This window comes from Amphiprion ocellaris, chromosome 15 (assembly GCF_022539595.1).
Source record: "Amphiprion ocellaris isolate individual 3 ecotype Okinawa chromosome 15, ASM2253959v1, whole genome shotgun sequence".
Taxonomy (NCBI): Eukaryota; Metazoa; Chordata; class Actinopteri; family Pomacentridae; genus Amphiprion; species Amphiprion ocellaris.
Genome location: NC_072780.1, coordinates 7,470,618 through 7,488,039, shown reverse-complemented (window position 1 = coordinate 7,488,039; position 17,422 = coordinate 7,470,618). Strand labels below are relative to the sequence as shown.

General features: G+C 38.3%; 3 protein-coding genes across 4 annotated transcripts; 1 reads left to right on the top strand and 2 right to left on the bottom strand.

The window, feature by feature from the left end:
• Window position 1: 1 nt before the first annotated feature.
• LOC111582361 (2-iminobutanoate/2-iminopropanoate deaminase-like) lies at window positions 2–5,782 on the bottom strand. Of its 2 annotated transcripts, none has more exons than XM_023290994.3 (6): window positions 5,630–5,782; window positions 4,173–4,278; window positions 3,632–3,686; window positions 3,457–3,525; window positions 658–713; window positions 2–383 (listed from the first exon to the last, which is right to left on the bottom strand). In XM_023290994.3, the coding sequence occupies exons 1-6, from the start codon at window positions 5,692–5,694 to the stop codon at window positions 327–329; spliced, it is 408 nt and encodes a 135-aa protein (XP_023146762.2). In that variant the 5' UTR covers window positions 5,695–5,782; the 3' UTR covers window positions 2–326. The 2 variants fall into 2 exon arrangements, with proteins under 2 accessions (XP_023146762.2, XP_023146763.2); XM_023290995.3 differs by lacking the exon at window positions 5,630–5,782 and adding an exon at window positions 5,329–5,490.
• A 311-nt stretch (window positions 5,783–6,093) lies between these two features.
• On the bottom strand, window positions 6,094–14,577 carry stk3 (serine/threonine kinase 3 (STE20 homolog, yeast)). Its single transcript, XM_023290988.3, has 11 exons — window positions 14,404–14,577; window positions 13,214–13,294; window positions 12,952–13,080; window positions 12,615–12,729; window positions 12,087–12,251; window positions 11,631–11,798; window positions 11,322–11,459; window positions 10,525–10,650; window positions 10,236–10,437; window positions 9,029–9,222; window positions 6,094–8,840 (listed from the first exon to the last, which is right to left on the bottom strand). Exons 1-11 carry the CDS (start codon window positions 14,424–14,426, stop codon window positions 8,682–8,684), a joined length of 1,500 nt encoding a protein of 499 aa, XP_023146756.2. The 5' UTR covers window positions 14,427–14,577; the 3' UTR covers window positions 6,094–8,681.
• Window positions 14,578–14,794: 217 nt separating this feature from the next.
• On the top strand, window positions 14,795–16,318 carry polr2k (RNA polymerase II, I and III subunit K). Its single transcript, XM_023290992.3, has 4 exons — window positions 14,795–14,886; window positions 15,102–15,169; window positions 15,846–15,938; window positions 16,207–16,318. The coding sequence occupies exons 2-4, from the start codon at window positions 15,109–15,111 to the stop codon at window positions 16,227–16,229; spliced, it is 177 nt and encodes a 58-aa protein (XP_023146760.1). The 5' UTR covers window positions 14,795–14,886; window positions 15,102–15,108; the 3' UTR covers window positions 16,230–16,318.
• The last annotated feature ends 1,104 nt before the right edge of the window (window positions 16,319–17,422 follow it).

The following is a 17,422-nucleotide window of genomic DNA, read 5'->3' as shown; positions in this document are numbered from 1 at the left end:
ATTTTTTTTAGTCAGAGGTGCTTTTATTGTCAGAAGATGAGTAATCAAACCAGAAGAGGAATTAAGATGCAGTTCATCATTACATTCTGTTTCGTGTACCATTTGCCAGGTGTGAAATTACAATCAGCCACAAACCATTAGTTGCTGCTCTGTTGTGGAGGGTAAATCTAAAGGTTTCCAGTTCGCCAGTGCAGTCAACCAGCCACAGTGAGAGTTAACAAGATCCTAATTTGGCCTTTGACGTGTCATCTGGAAACACAATAAGGCTACAGCTATAAGGAGACTCGACGGTGAAGCTACAACTTGTTTGTGTTGCGGCCGGCTAGTCAGGAGTCAGAGAGAGGACCGAGGACAGCGACCGCCTCGATTTCCACCAGTCCACCCTGAAAAAAGAAGGAGGTATTATCGACACAGGGAAGAAAAAACACAATGTAACATCATCCAAAAACAAATACACACTGAGGACATTGCACTGACTTTCACTGTCTACTTATATACAGTATACATAGCAGCGAAAACAGCTGCATGTGGTTGATGGAAAATGCATGGCATGGATGAGTGAGCAGGCACCTGGCTACTGATATTTTCCATCGCCCCACATGTATTGATGTACACGCTATACATCAGAGCACTGCAGCTCTAAACTGAGGTACTTACTCTGGGGAGAGCAGCAACCTGATAGGCGGCTCTGGCAGGAAAGTTACTGCTGAAAACTGAAGAGAAAACATTTTCATATTTACATTATAACAGAAAATCTATTTAATATGTAGTTCTTTCAGTGCATTCAGCTTCTAGTACATTAGAACAATGTATAAAAAAATACATGAGTAAATAGTTAAATTATTTCTTATTATATTTGCAAACTTGTCTTAATAGACAAGTAAAAAAACAACAACAGCAGTTTTAGTTGTCAGGATATGAAAAAGCCATTTGGTTGGTGTACATAAACAGTTTAAGACAGTTGAACAGACTTTTTACATAAACTGCATCCTTACTGATGACTTTAAAACAACATTTCAACATTAATAAAGCCAGCAGTTACAACTTATAAGCCTTTACTATTACACCTGATTAAAAAGCGCAGTAACATTATACTTTTAATTACCATAGAGACCATTTATAAAGGCATAAATGTTGCAAAATGCACTACAATGTATGGTCTTTGTCAACTTCTTCCATATATTACAAATGATTTGTATTATATTGTCATTCATTGTTTGTTTAAACACCAGTTTTCACTCTTGGGTGTCCACAGGAGGAGATACAATGGTTATATATCTGCTTATCAGTGGAATACAGTGTGTTATTAACCATTTTTAGATGTTCATATGCGTTTACGTGCTAAATGCTAATGCTAGGTGACGAATATTTTTCAGCAGACAAAAATAATTTGACCATTAGTTGAAATTTCCTTCAAAGTGAGCATCTAAGTCCACAACGCATGTCCTCTCCGCCCTCTATTCAGGGTCAGGGAAAGTTCCCAGACCCTGGTTTGGGGTTGAGTAGCATCAGGAGGTCTAAGCTCAGACTCATCCAAGTCCAGTGGGCCGCGCTGCAAGGCCTGCTGGGAGAGGTTGGGTTACATCTGTGCACCTGCACAGCGGTGTCTGTTTACAACTCAGTGGACGCTGCAGCTTCCATTACACCTGACTGTTGTGATCCGGGAGGAAATGCCCAGACGGAGTCAGGAGGCTGCATTCATACAGCAGAGGAGGAGCTGAGTGAGTCTGTCTGTCAGCTGACTGGAAGACCTGTCAGCTGACTGGAAGACCTGTCAGCTGACTGGAAGACCTGTCAGCGGTAGCTTTCTGAGGGATGTCAGTGAAACAGGAGGCAGCCGATCTCCTCATGACCACACAGGTACGGAGGACGGAAGAACTACAGACTGTTGTAGTGTTTTACTAAAACTCAATAATAGATTCAGCAGAGGATTTTAGCTAAGACTAGGTACCCGTATGTGATAGATAGATAGATAGATAGATAGATAGATAGATAGATAGATAGATAGATAGATAGATAGATAGATAGATAGATAGATAGATAGATAGATAGATAGATAGATAGATAGATAGATAGATAGATAGATAGATAGATAGATCTTTATTGATCCACAGGAGGAAAACAAGGGCAGAACAATATGCAAAAAACATCACATTGTGATTAATTTTAAAACCAAACAGAAGTAGGGAGAAGAATGGGGGGAAGATCTGCAGCAAATAGCCGTGAGCTGGAATCGAACCCAGGCCACTGTGTCGGGGACTATAGTCCCTGTTTACGGGTCGTCCACTCAGCCAGCTGAGCTATCTGGGTGCCCACATTGTGATCAATTTGATAGAATTTGAGATATGAGTCACAATTTTAGTAGACATGGACCTTTTTACAATGCTTTTTCACAGAGAAAATTAAACAAAATTCATGGTTTTTGATGCAGCCTGTGCCAAACATTCATGTTCCTTTACAGAGGATTGTGCATCTCTGTAGAAGCACAACGCTTCATTTATAATGGTGTTTTAGGACCCATTTTACATTTTTCAAAAAACTGCCACCTTTTGAGATTTTATATTGCACCTATGTACTTAACAGCCCTAATACAAGCACAATAAATCAAGTTGCAAGTGCTTTTTAAAATAGTTTTCAAAACAGTAAAGGTTTACCCTTTATTGTGGTTGCACAGTGAACGCCAATAAAGACAATTTAATATGTTTAAACTCAGCTGATGCCCTAAAAGAGAAACTTGTCGTCTTTGTTTTACTTCTTCCTCAAAACACAGCTTGACATTAAGTGCCTTGCTTTAAGGATACCTCAGCAGGAAACACCCTAACATGGGAGAGAGAATCCACTTCTTTAAAGAGAGCCTCCTCCTCAATCAGTGGCACACTGTGGAAAATGGCCTAAATCTGACGGCAGCTCTGACAACTTTTGTCAAAAGCTGCCCCCATGTGGCTGTTTTATATATTCAGGAGGTTTTAATTATAATTTAAGATCTACTCCATTGTGACACCAAATTAATCTGGCATGTTTTAGGCATGAAAAAAGTAATAAATTGATGTTACTGTGTATGCTGGAAAAGCCAATAATAACACAGAATTTAAAAAAACTTTCTAACTATTCTGCATCAGACAATCAGACATAAGTTCAGTTGTCATAATTTTGAAAGCTGGCAAAACATTTATATGTAATTTCTTTAAACACCTGGACACTGTAGTTTTTAATCAAATGTATGTCAAAAAGGAGCAAATTGTGCATTTGTTTGGGACTATTTAAAGTTGAGTAAGAGTACACAATCCCACTGGTGTCTTTTCACGGCTTTTGGACAAAAATTAAGTTTTAAGGCACAGATACGTGCAATAAAATAGACTAGACAGGCACTAAGCAACAGTAAAGTCAGGTTATTTTAAAGCATCATCAAGATTATATTTTAGCCAGAATTGTAAGTGAAAACTAGTGTTGTCTTACATGTCTTGTAGACCTCATTGACGCTGTGGAAGTCGTTTATGTCTGAGAGCAGCACCGTAGTCTTCACCACTGAAATGAGACCGTTTACTGAGAGTCTGTGGTTGTTTATTAAAAACTGGTAAGAGATTAAAGAAAAGCTGGGTTACTGAACGTCCTGACAGCAGTGAGATCTCACCATTGTTGTAGCTGCAACCAGCGGCTTTAAGGATCTCCCCCATATTGATGAGAGCCTGAGAGAGAAACAACAGAGAGTCAATGAACACATGATCTCACTCTTACATCTGTATTAACAGCCAGTTACATGAAGCCTGGGCATTAATTTTGTTTGTTTTATTTTGAAGTCATTGAGCCCTCTGGCTGAAATTAGTTTTAATGTTTATCCTTAGTGTTCTCTGACAATCCTAGGAGCTTCTCATTTAATTTCTATTACAGTAAGTTGAAAGTTATCAGAGGTATTAAAAATATAAAACATGCAATAGTGTGCTATAACAATAATTTACAATACTGCAATATTTAAATGGTTCTTAACAGGCCGTTTGTGTAAAGATGCATATCGCTGTATTATAAAAAATCTAAAAAATAAAGCAGGAATTCATTGGTGGATGCAGCACCTTGCAAACAGCTGCACCTCTTGCTCTTGCAATATTTAAATTCCTTCTTCAGAAATAACTGCTGTCAGCTGTGTAGAAATGTAAGAGATCATCATAATGTCTCACCTGTTTGGCCTGAGCCTGAACTCCTCCATCTACCAGCTGACCAGAGGCCACGTCCAGCCCCAGCTGACCGGAGATGTACATGGTTCTGTCCACAACCACCGCCTGGCTGAAGACGACACACAAACACAGATATACGCACTGATCACACCTAATGTGAGTCATCATCTCTCCAACACAGTCTGCACTCATGCAGCCCCATATCATCACACTGTTACCTCTGTGCTTCACCGTCAGGAACATGCATCACTGGTTCACCTCAAAGTCAAACAAATTTATCTCGGTCTCATCTGATCAAAGAATGTGTTGCCTATACTTCTTTTCTTTTCATGTTCTTTGGCAAAGTTAATCTTGCATTGTTGTGCTAAAGAGCAAACAAGGTTGTTTTTTCTTGGACACCATCCTTAAAAGCAGATTTTATGTAATGTCCTTCACACTATCTTAGTTCTAACAAGCCCTTTGCCAAGTCTGAAGCATCCGCCTGTCTGTTTTTAAGAGCTAGATTCTAGTGCACTGTCCTTGGTGTCATCATAGCAGAATGGACACTGCAGCTCTGATTAGTGGTACAGCTTGTGCTATACGTTCTGATTCCTGCTGCTATTGGGTTTCCACTGGCTTTTAGTTGGTCATTGATCATCCTGTGTTATTTTTCCATATTTGTGAAGTCTAACAATCAGATTTTTTAGTGTTTGGAGCCATGATGCAGACAGACAGGACCCACACACCTAAATCTGAGAAGGTTCTAGCAATAAATACTGAAACTTGATAATGACATTAATCATCATTCTGATAGCTGCATTTAATGATCTAATACCAAAATGGGGCTGTTATCGCCGGCTGCACGTTGTTGTGGCTGTTATCCTCACAATGAAAGACAAGATAAATGGCCTCAGTGCCTCTTTGAATACCAATCAGTTCAGTCCATTCATTAACTAACTCCACCCACCGACAGTCAATTGGTCAGAGCAGAAACACCCCTCAGTTTGTGCAACTGCAGGCTGAATTAAAGACAAAAACTGCATTTATGTGAGGTTAAATCATGATTTAAAACTGACTTAAAAAAAATCAAGTTAGCATATAAAACAAAGCAACTTTCTTCTGATTTCTTTTAAAGACTAGGAAGTCCAAACATTATATTTCCCAGAACATGAATCCTTACCTGTATATCCCCTGTCTGACAGGGGCTTTAGGTGTGTAAGGGAACTGTCGCCGGATAGTTGCCATTTCAGTGTGTTTCAGGGAGGTTTCTGCTCTGCAGCTCTTTCTCTGCTCTGCTGAAGGTTAAACTTTGGCACTTTTTGTTATAAGGTCAAGTGAAGCAGGTGAGTTCATTGAACAGTAAGACCCGCCCCTGGTCAAACATTCGGGCTGTCCCTGTGATCCATTCAAACTTTTCTGCTCCTGCAGCCCACGTGTTGCTGTAAAAACATGATAAATATCTGTAATTAAAGTCGTCTTACCTGTATGGACCGATGGCACCCGGGGCTGATGTGGTGTTGACGATTTTTCTGTTGAGCGCAGACATGTTTTCTAGATTTCCTTACACCGCAGAGAAGCTGTGAATGAATGAAGGTTGTGAAACAAGTCGTAGAAAAACATGAACATTTGTTGCCGTAAAAATTTACCGTAATACACAGTCAACAAGCGCAGCAGGTGATTCCACAGCCGAGAAAGAGTGGAGGAAAAAAATGAGTTGCACTACTAGTATAAGAGTTACGGTACAACAGGTGTTCGCTCGTCTCAGGGTTCAAGATTCCGTTTTTAAGATTAGATAAAAATGAGATAAGATAGAACTTTATTAATGCTGAAAGAGATTCTTGTGCCAGATATTGTTCGGCTAAAAAAAAAGCAAATAAATGCAGTTGCCAATAGAAAAGCAATAAGATTAAAAAATACATGGAAATAAAATGAGCTCGTAACTGCCTTTCTGGTTAACTATAAGTAACTTTTATTATTTCTTGCACATTTTTCAAAACTTTATAAAGTATTACAAACAAAACGTAATAAATTAAGTGGTTCAAACATAAATGCTTACATTCCACTCTACACCCTCAAGTCTTTATAATGTGGAAATAACATAAACGAAATGAAGACAAACAATATAGCCGATATAGCAAAACATGATTTCAGATAACTGTACATTATTATGGCGATCCTGAACGATTTCATATTCCAAATTGGACTTTTTTAAAATTTGTTTTTATTGTGCAGAGCGAACATTTAAAAGCTAAATTAAAAATAATCCACCTTCCATATTAACAGTACTCTTTCCTGTGCAGTTAATACAATAGCATTCCACTACATAGCAAACTGAATTTTAAACATGCATAGTCTAAGCACAGAGAGAAATCAAGACACATTTATATGACCGAGGGCAAAAACATTAACAGCCAAATCAGCTACCATATTTAAACCAGTGTCACCAAAAGAAAAAGTTTAATAAATAAAGTGTGAATGCTTGTGTTTAAGTTGCCGATGAGGTGCAGATTTAATTTAGGAATGAAAATCAACATGTTAATGCTTCCGGTTCACCTTTGAGTCAAAACATAGAGCAAGATATAAGAAAACAAACAGTAATGATCATTCAAAAGCTGATATCATGATGATTGAAATTTGGATGTGTCTAAAATGGGAGCTAATTTTCTGTCCATCAGGTAAGACGGTGAGATAACGTAACAGCAGGTCTTTTAATTATCACCTAATGTGCAGTAAGAATGAGCCACATTCATGTGTAACAGCAACCTGCAGATACACAAGATTAAGACAGGATGAATTCATTCAAAATGTCGTCATTACCGCAAAAAAAAGGAAATCAAAATGTCCTTCATCAACACAAAAACAAAATAATTAAAGCCCAAACAGCCTCTGTTATAAAGAGGACAAATATATTAATACATTGCAAGTAGGGGGTTTTCAATTAACCATTCGATATCTGATAGTGGAGACAATCCAGAAAAAAATATATATTCATTTTTTTTTAGGATAAACATAAAGGTCCCTTGAATTTGACAGTTACCTACTAAAACTGTGATTCTCAACTACACTTCCTTAATTCATTAGTTTTGTCTAAGCCGTTTCTAGATTTTATAAATGAGCACAGTACGTTTTCATTTCTTCATTAAAAGCCTCTAAATGTCAGGAAATAGAAAACATTCTCACTCATAGCTGCTAATACGTACATACAAGCTGCAAGGGAAACTTTAATGCAATAACAAATAATTATCTAAACTCTGAAACTCAGAAATTAAATGTGTGGCTGATGCAGCGGCTCTCGTTTTAAGTATTTAAATCGGTCACTTTAGTTTTTGTTTTTTTTTTTTTTTTTTAAATATATCTCAGCTTCATTTTTATCTCCTGCAATAAAACGGTTTATACAAGAGTTGAAGCTGGGTCACTCCAGGCTAAAGTCAATCAGTCATAAAGAGGGACAATGAAAGAAAACAGTGAATAGGGCTTCAAAGGATGAAATCATACAGTATTTAGGAAGTCTTTGTTCCCACTTGGGAATGGATTTCTGTGCCATCTCTGATTTTAAAAACATTTAGAGCACAGAGCAGATGTGGCTCTGAACAACGTAGAACTGGGATCAGTGTGTTATGAGGCACTAAGATGCATGAAGTCTGTGCGATGGATGTATAATCAAGCCCATAACATGATACTTGAAAATGGCAAAATTAAATAAAAAAGATAATAAAAAGACTGATGAGATCATTTTAGAATTTTCTGGTCCACAAATGATTGAACACATGCACGATCCGTTCTTCACCAACCACGTGATTTCTTTCCATTCCGACAAACATTTGCATCTTTCAACAATCCAACCTGTCTCCATGCGAGGAAATGGATTTAATGCTCCGATGACTTGACTGTGTTTTTTTTTAGTTGTTTTTTTTTTACATTGCTTATTTTGAAAACAAGGTTTCAAATATTTTAAGGCATTCTCAACTTCATCGTCAACATCATCTTGATTGTCTTTGGTCATGGACGAACCTCCACAGCTTTTGTTGCAGATATTTCCAAACTAGGCTCTATATTATATTTACACAGAAAGTAAAAAGTCTGAGGAAAAAAGACCGCATTATTGGCGACTCTGCTAGAACTGCTGCTGCTGCTGGTGGATAGGCTTCCTTATGCGTTGATGCTGGTTCCTGAGTGTTCTCTGCATGACAGGATGGGATTTCATTGAGAAAAAGAGGAAATTCTTCAGATATTTTCAGATGTCATGGCTTAGTTCTCCTTTTGGGCACTGTTCATGGGAAAATAACTTTGAGGGAAATGTAGAGGAAAATTTAACATAGGCAGAGGATATTCCAGGAGTCAAATGAATGTCACCCAGGAGATGAAGCATCTATCTTCATTCAAGGCCTGTTGGCAGTTAGTCAGCACAGCAGAGGGCGCCCAATAAGAGCAACAAGGTCATCTTAGTTCCCCTGAGTCACTGGGTATTAAGCTTTGTGGTGATGGTGACTTTGGGAAACCCACACCAGGGGAGAAGGTGACAAGGAGAAGCACTCAGAAGTTCTGTTGTCGTCTCTTCTTGGCATCCATTGCATCCAGGATGGGCTGCCGTTTGGCGGTGTAGCGCTGCCTGAGCTCCTCAATCTCACGCTCCATCATGGGGTCTAAGGCAGTCAAGCGCAGCTGCAGCTCCTCAAAGTCCAGGTTCTTCAGCTGCAAACAGAAACAGTTGGAAAAAGATTAGTCACATTCAGCATCTTGTTGTTGATAAAACCAAGAACCACTTCTGTTTTGCCGTTTTTAACCACCGAGCACTGGTGTGTAGTCAACTCAGAGTGTGCCACAATGAATAACAGCATTCATTACAGCGATACAATCACTGACTCGTGGAAAACACTCACAAAGTCAAAGTCTCCGTCCTGAGGCACCTTCCAGTTGTCAGGGAAGACGTTCTTGGAATGGATGTGGTAGCCGGGCTGCTCTTGTGGCTGGTTGTGGTTGTAGTTCTCCTGCTGCTGGGCCACTTTGTTGGAGTCCTGCTTGTCAAAGTAATCCATGAAGGACGGACGTATTGGCTGCTGTGGGGTGGCATGTCCTGCGGAGGAGGAAGAGGCTCTAGTTTTTTAATGGGAAACACTCAGGTATTTTCATTTAATAAAAGTGTCTTTACAGGACTCCCTAAAAAGTCCATCAGACGACTACAGCTCATACAGAATGCTGCAGCTCGAGTCCTAACACGGACCAAAAAAGTAGATCACATCACTCCAGTTCTTAGATCTCTACACTGGCTTCCTATCTGCCAGAGAATAGATTTTAAAATCCTGCTGATGGTTTATAAAGCACTGAATGGTTTAGGCCCAAAATACATAGTTGATCTGCTGTCACTTTATGAACCATCTCGACCTCTGAGATCATCAGGTACTGGTCTGCTTTCAGTCCCTAGAGTCAGAACTAAACATGGTGAAGCAGCGTTTACTCTTTATGCTCCACATAACTGGAACAAACTCCCTGAAAGCTGTAGGTCTGCTCCAACTCTTACTTCTTTTGAATCAAAGCTCAAGACTTTTCTGTTTGCCACTGCTTTCCTATTATAGCTTATTTTAACTTGTTTTAAATAAAAATTGTGATTTTTAAAAAAAATATTTTTCTAATTTTCCTGTTCTTTTCTATGTTTTATTAATCATTTTAATTGTGCTTTTTATGCTTGTCTGAATATTTCCAATGTTTTTAATGTTTTAATGTAAAGTACATTGAGTTGCCCTTGTGTATGAAATTTCCTCTAAAAATACAGCTGCCTTGCCATGTCTAATAAATTTTTAGGTACTGAGCAAAGAGAAAAAATGTACATAATTTATTGCTTTATAAAAAATATTACTGTCAAGATAATCTCTTTGCCCCTTCAGATCATTTTACAAAAGTTTTAAGGGACATCCCACAGTTTTCGATGCCCTTGTATGATTTGTGTATGTGAATAATATTACTAACCACCAATAAACAATGACAAAACACTTATTGTCACTTAAAAATGTTGTTACATCTGAACCACGTGTCACTTAGCCGTCTGTCCACTGAACTGGTCGTAGAGTAACAGTGTACAAAAAGTCTCACGTCTCATTGATCCCTGGTCTTCCTCCTCTTCTTCATCATCACTGTTGATAACCATAGTGCCCAGATCTGACTCAAGCATGGTGCTGCCGTGTTCGATCATAGTCTGAGCCCCGTCGCTCATAGTGCTGGTGGCCCGCATTGTCCCGGCGCCTTCTGAGCCCGACTTCACCATAGTGTGAGAATCCACCTCAGTCTCCTCCTCCTGCATGACACAACATAATTAGACATGCAGCTTAACATCCTGGCTCCATTTACTGGAGTTTCACTGGTAATATCTCAGCATACGTACAGAGTTGTCATCCTCCTCCTCCAGCTCTCTCTGCTGCTCCTGCTGCCTCTTGGCTTTCATCTCCATGGCTTCAGTTATCAGGTCTCTGAGGATTGTAACTGGTTTGGCCTGGCTGATGAATGGGTGCTGGACATTCACAAGAGCAAAAATACAATCTTGTGTGTTCTATATTTTGCATACCAACAAAACTCATTTATTGCATTTTGGTTGTAGCAAGAGCACCAAAAGTTATCTCGCCCAGACATGAACACCTTTCTATTAATTGGACGGCAACCAGTCATGTTTTGCTCATGTCTAAAGTGCAACCCAGTGGTGGCTCTCTTAAACCACCACTAATATTTATGCATCTCTTAACGACATTTACTTGCATTAATGTGTAGGCATGCGCAATATCACAATGTGTTCATGTAGGATGTTGTTACATATACCAACACAGCAGTCTAGGAAGTGATGTTCTAAAAGTGGCACTCTGATCCCATTTGTACATTTGGAGAAAAGTCATGAGCATCAGAAACACAAGAAAAAAAAGTTCCTCTGAAACACACTTCCGTTCGTCAGCCATGTTGTAGTAAGATAACGCCAACCTAAAGCATTGTACATTAAGCATATGTCAAATACTGCAAGATTTTTCTGTGACTATCATAGGTATTTTTGAAAGAAGGAACTCTAATGTAAAAGTAACGTTTATCACTTTAACAGATCATTGAAGCCAGAGATTGTGTGCTTCTGAAGAGGTCTATAGATGATATATCTGTACGGGTTTATGTGAGTGTATTCTTCTTTCTTATTCTTCCAACCTGTAGCAGCTGTGTGGCGGTTGCTCTCTGCTCTGGGTTCTTGACCAAACATTTCTTGACAAAATCTGTGAATTCGTCTGACCACAGCTCCGGCTTTCTGAATGTTGGAGGAGGGTTGGTGGGGATCATAAAAATGGCCTGCAGGAATATAGTGAGTTAGCAGGGAGCAAAGCGTATCAACGAAGAGAAAAAAAGTGCCAGATTTATGCCATTTATGTGCTTCACATCCAAACTATACACCAGTTCCTGCTAATAGCTAACCAACCGCTTTCAAGCACCAGTTTTAGCAAAAATTACGTTAACACTCACTCTCATAGGATGGATGTCGGCATATGGAGGCTTGCCTTCTGCCATCTCGATGGATGTGATGCCCAGGGACCAGATGTCAGCTACACAGTTGTAGCCGATCTCCTGGATCACCTCTGGAGCCATCCAGAATGGAGTACCAATCACAGTGTTCCTTTTAGCCATGGTGTCCTTCAGATGGAAAATATAAACTATTATCATCATGTAAAACTACGTATTAAAAGCACTTCATATGGATCCACAAAATTAGAGAAAGATCATGTGTTTCAAGTTTGGAAGTCAGACTTCCACTTTCACTATCACTGACCCTGTCTCATACTTTTAGTACATGACCGAATCAAGGTCAAATTTGTTTGTAGCACAATAACACATTCAATAACACAAATAATACATTATTAATAGTCACCATTTCAGCTTCCTTCTCCCTCAGTTCACTGCTGCTAGCATTTGTCAGATTACCGTTAGTTGTCCAGCAACTCCAAAGTCTGCCAGCTTGGCGTGACCCTCAGTGTTGAGAAGGATGTTTCCTGCCTTGATGTCTCGATGGATCTTCCTCATGAAGTGAAGGTATTCCAGACCCTTCAGTGTTGACTTAAGGATGGTGGCAATTTCATCTTCTGTCAGCTGAGGTGGAAAGGGAAAAACAAACAAAATTAAAATTTACATTATTACCCCTCTACAACACGGCTAATTGTGCATTGTTAAATATTAAATAATATCTTTCAGCAATGTGTCAACAACTTAGTTATTCTGTGCACAATGGTTAAACGAGTAATAACACTTATTATTATTTGGTGTTTAACTACATTAAAACCATGGTATCTATGATGGTTTTAAAAGGATCATAGATCCAAAAAGCAATGTCTTGTTAATGTCAATTTGTTCATTAACAGATCAACAATATGAACTTTTCTCTGAAACACTAACTTTTATGTACCTTCTCTCTCTCACACACACAAACAGCTGTAACTCTGTATAAACACCCACCGTCTTGTTGCGCAGTCTGATGATGTCAGAGACAGAACCGGCTCCGCAGTACTCCATGACGATCCAGAGGTCTGTGTTCTTGAAGTAGCTGCCATAGTATTTCACTACATAAGGGCTGAGAGGGATGGAGAACTGAGTGGTTATCAAAAGTTTCACTTCAAACAGAAAGAGCAGAAGTGAGAAAACTGCCCATAGACCAAGGCATCAGAGAGCTGTGCTTGCTAAAAGAGCTACGAGTACTGTTGCTGTAAAGTCTAATAACAAAACTAACTAACGGGGGGCAAAATTGACATTTTAATCTAATCTATGTTGCAGATATGAAGCTGCACTCTCCCACCTGTCACACTGCTGCATGATGGAAATCTCTTTGATGATTTCCTGCAAATCTGACTCCACAGGAACCTGCTTGATGGCCACCACCTGGCCCGACTCCTTATGGATGGCTTTAAACACACTGCCATAGGAACTAAACATAAACACACACACAAAGGTTAAAGTCTGGACAAAGCATCCAAGTTGCATTTTTACCACTGACTGTAGCCACAATGTGATGTATTACACAAGCAGTGCCAATGGTTATAAAGAAGGGAACCTCTTACCCTTCGCCGAGTTTCTCGAGAACATCAAACACTTCCTCTGGCTGTTTGGTCAAACTGTCTTCACTCAGCTTTTTCAGCTTACTGTAAAAATTAGACACATTCACTGTAATCTCCCTATATACATCAGTGTAACAAAAAAACAAGTAGAAAAAGCAAACCAGAAAACTGTGCTTAAGGAGCAATTAGAATTTCACTGGAACACAACACATCTATTAATTTCAAACAAACCATGGGAAAGGATTTCTATGTTCCTCAATTCTGACCCCAGGACATTGTTTTTTGTTGGTGGGTCAAAGTATTTTGGGTGCACGTATAGCTGCCCTCACACACCACAAATTAGCTTGACAATGTCTCAGAAAATAAATCAGTACTATCAACAGACAGCAAGGAGGAATGAATCATTTTTTAAACTTTTAACACAGTTTTTATCATTAGTCAGTTTGTATTACTAGTAAAAGTGTTGGTATATTTGATCAGATACGTAACTTCTAAAAAAACACTTTAAGTATCTGGTTGTAAATTGAACACAAAGTGAACACATTTGAGTTCTGGATGTTGATTAAATGCGCAGTCACTATCATTTTTAAGCATTTCTATCGATTAAATGGTTACTCAAAGAAATAATGAACAAATACAAGCTCATAATTTCAACATAGCTGTACAGTAGCCTTTACACACGTGGGATCTCTCATGTTATTGTGACATATCTAACATCTCACTTTCTGGTTGAAAATGGTCTTACGGTAAATTTAACCCCGGGCGTGTTAGTTTAGAAAGAGAACCAGTGAACACATGAGTCGAGAGCCTGTAACTAAACGGTATCACAGACTCGTTTATCTTCTTTTAAGGTGGGAGATTGTTTCAGTTCACATGCGATTCATTAATTTCAACTTCGTTCTAAATGAAAACGTGGGATGAAATCCTCAATAATAGGCTTTAACAAAGTAAATATGAACAAATAATCATAACGAGACGGACCAGAAACACTTACAGGTTTCGACACGAAGTTTGTAGTTCAAGGCAGATATTTAAAACCGTTAAACAGAGTAGAAAGTTTGAGAGAAGACTGGAAAAGCTAACTGTGTTAGCTTAGCATCAGCTAGATGGGCGACAGCTAACGCCTACGTTAGCTTCTCAGCTAGCAAGTAAATAGCTTACAGGCAGTTTTTAAAGAAGGTGGATGTACAAACCTTTTGGGCGCAGACGTTTCCATGATGTACAGCTTCAAAAATAAAAACACAACAGACTAGGAGTGACTTGTGGTAGTTTAAGGGCCAATAGTCAAGATGTGAACATTGTCGACAGAGTCGTTGTTGTCAAAAACTAGTAGAGGGCCAGCTGAGTGTTCGTCAGATGATGGACTGTTCGAGGTTACAGCTTCACCACAGCGCCCCCTGTTGGGACGGAGTGCGAAACAAAAAAAACACAAAATAAAGTATTTTTAAACTTAAAAACCATAAATAACTTTCAAAAACAATCCAATAATTACTCTTACTCAAAATTTAGCTTCCTATGCTTATAGTTTTCGAATTATCTAAAAAAAAGTCTGAGTTTCTTCTGACCTATCAGAAACCATTTTGCTTTGAGGTGGCGAAGGTTCTGCGCATGTGCAAACCGGAACCGTGTGGACTATGAAAGGAGAGGTAAACAGCTAACAGTTAACGTGTTAAACGGTAAGATGCCCTGTTGTTTCTTACTTTTGCGTATTTCATATTTACTGTATTCACACTGCGTTTTAAAAGTCCTTAAAGCCCTTTGTTGTTCAATATCCGGCCTGGTGGTGTTTTTTTCTACACAAACCATGTGGCGGTAGCACCATGCTGTTTCTGTTAGCATGCTATACGGAAACAGATGTGATGGTGTTAATAGTCTTTTACCTGTTTTATAGGATTAAAATGGACGCACAGAAGGACCTACAGCCGCCCAAGCAGCAGCCTATGATCTACATTTGTGGAGGTATATTGTTGCTGGTGCTTGTGTTAGGAGTACAGCTATTACTAATGCTAACGATGCTGTAATGCACTTTTTCTTATGTACTATCACTGCTAAATAACTACGCTGTAGAGCGCTTCTCTTGAATTACACGACAGAATAAGTGTCATTTTAGTAGAGCTGATTCAGCAGCGAATGTCCACAATACAGTAGTAAAGAATGTATTCAGAGCCTCTACTCCTGACAAAGTGCAAATATTTTACCTAACTTTTGTAGGCAGTACTTAACCTTATAGATAATATCTGTGTGTAACGTACACGTTGATCATAGAGCAACTTAAACAACCCGTGACATGTTCAATCTGCTTAGAATACCTACAACTGAAGACAGCAATAGTCTTATGATGTAGTAGCCACACCTTGTCTGTCCTAAAGTGCATCCTTTGCGATTGGCTAATTGCATTGTTTTAAATCGTGATAATTAATTGTTCATCCCTAATTTTAACATTGAAGTTAGAGCCAAAGTGGAGCTGATTCTAACTAATTAATATACTGTGCAAGGATATATAGTTCATATCGTATAGTTCAATTTACTGTAAATATGTGTAGTTACTTTCACCACTGCCAAAGTGCCGCTATTTTTTGAAGCCATTGTTAGTCTTTAACTATGAAAAATTGTGAATTCCTGTCTTTCCTTGCAGAATGTCACACTGAAAATGAAATTAAGGCCCGTGATCCTATCAGATGCAGAGAGTGTGGATACAGGATCATGTATAAGAAGAGAACAAAGAGATGTATCCTTTAATCTGTGTGTGTGTGCAGAGAGAGGGGATGTATTCAAAATAACTGAACTTTAGTTTTATACAGAAGTGAGCACTAGTTTTATTTCTCCCAGTATTTACCGCCATTACTACTAGTACTAGCTGACATTAGTTTATACTAAACACTACAGCAGTCTTCATTTTAAAGAATCAAATAATATGGGATGACTTTTTAACCTAAATCAAATGTATGAATTGGATTCTACAGTGTCTGTACAATTCCTTGACTCTTGGACTTCAGTGGTTGTTTTTGATGCCCGATGAAGAAGAGGAAAGCAGCAGGTTCAATTATTGTTTTGTTTACTGTTTTTTCTTGCATTTGATTGTGTAAATAAATCCACTTTGAGGCCTGACTTCAGACTACAGAATTATTCATTTTGGTGTCAGCATAAACATCACTGGGGTCTATTTTGTTTTCTTAAGAGCGATGCGTCAACATTTTTGTTTATTCAAAACGTTTTCACAGTTTGTGTCTTATTTATAATCATCTGTGTGTGCAGCATTTGCAAGCAAGACAAATTTTGCCCCCTGGGAACACTGAAGTACATCTTCTCATCTGCTAATTACACCACTTGGGGGAAAAAAAGAGATTTCATTAGACCTTCATTATGGTTTAGATTGTGATTACCAATCCAGATGGTGCCCTCTGGCTAATAACATGTCAGCAGTTAAATCTAAAGTGCCAAAAAAATATATATATAAAGAGATTTTAAAAAAGGCAGAAAAACATTATTATTGATCATTGTTCACTTTAATTTGGTGTTTTCACTTGCAAACTGTTATATGAGGCATTTCTGACATGTTAATCCTATTTAAGTCAAGTTAGCAGAAGTCAAAATTTTAGAGCTACAGGACGATGAACAAGTGACTAAATTAATATAGGAAAATGTACAAAAACTGACAAATATATGTTCCTGTAGTCATCTATGCCAGTGGTTCCCAGACTAGGAGTTAGGTCCATCAGGGGAGTTGCTTGACACTGAGGGGGGTTTGCAAGATGATTTTCAGAAATAAGATAATCACTGTTTTAAAAGTGCATATTGTTGTAAGCCAGAACTTACAAAAGACTTAAAAACTCAGAGTTTGCTGATCCTATTAGCTATTAGCCTATAATAAATTAGTAAATTAGAACCATGCAACAACTCATGGTTCAGAAAATATCAATGTTTGACTTTTGTATTTTTGACGTATTTGTTACTGTATGATGAATGATGATGTTTTCATAACAGCTTGATTTTTTTAAATATATTTCGACTCATCCATAATCAGAGATTATTTGATGGATTTGTACAATATTGGAGATATTGAATTAATGACAAAATGAGAAATAATAGTGAAAATTTCAGGCTTTTATCTTTAACATTTCCTGAGATATTGTCATTAAAACACAGTCTTAAATGTAAAAAAAAACCATGCTAAAAGTTGGTCAACAGGTTTTTCTTTTTTAAATATATATA

Bases quoted from the DNA above. Each gene is read 5' to 3' on its own strand.
- stk3 (XM_023290988.3), bottom strand. From the start codon at position 14,426: ATGGAAACGTCTGCGCCCAAAAG. The intron at 12,730-12,951 runs GTGGGAGAGTGC...CATCCCTCTCAG, and splicing joins ATCATGCAGCAGTGTGACAG to CCCTTATGTAGTGAAATACT. The intron at 12,252-12,614 runs GTGGGTGTTTAT...TTTCCACCTCAG, and splicing joins TCAGACTGCGCAACAAGACG to CTGACAGAAGATGAAATTGC.
- LOC111582361 (XM_023290994.3), bottom strand. From the start codon at position 5,694: ATGTCTGCGCTCAACAGAAAAATCGTCAACACCACATCAGCCCCGGGT. The intron at 3,687-4,172 runs GTGAGACATTAT...TTTCTCTCTCAG, and splicing joins TTCAGGCTCAGGCCAAACAG to GCTCTCATCAATATGGGGGA. The intron at 3,526-3,631 runs GTGAGATCTCAC...GTCTCATTTCAG, and splicing joins TGGTTGCAGCTACAACAATG to TGGTGAAGACTACGGTGCTG.
- polr2k (XM_023290992.3), top strand. From the start codon at position 15,109: ATGGACGCACAGAAGGACCTACAGCCGCCCAAGCAGCAGCCTATGATC. The intron at 15,170-15,845 runs GTATATTGTTGC...CTTTCCTTGCAG, and splicing joins TATGATCTACATTTGTGGAG to AATGTCACACTGAAAATGAA. The intron at 15,939-16,206 runs GTATCCTTTAAT...CTTGGACTTCAG, and splicing joins TAAGAAGAGAACAAAGAGAT to TGGTTGTTTTTGATGCCCGA.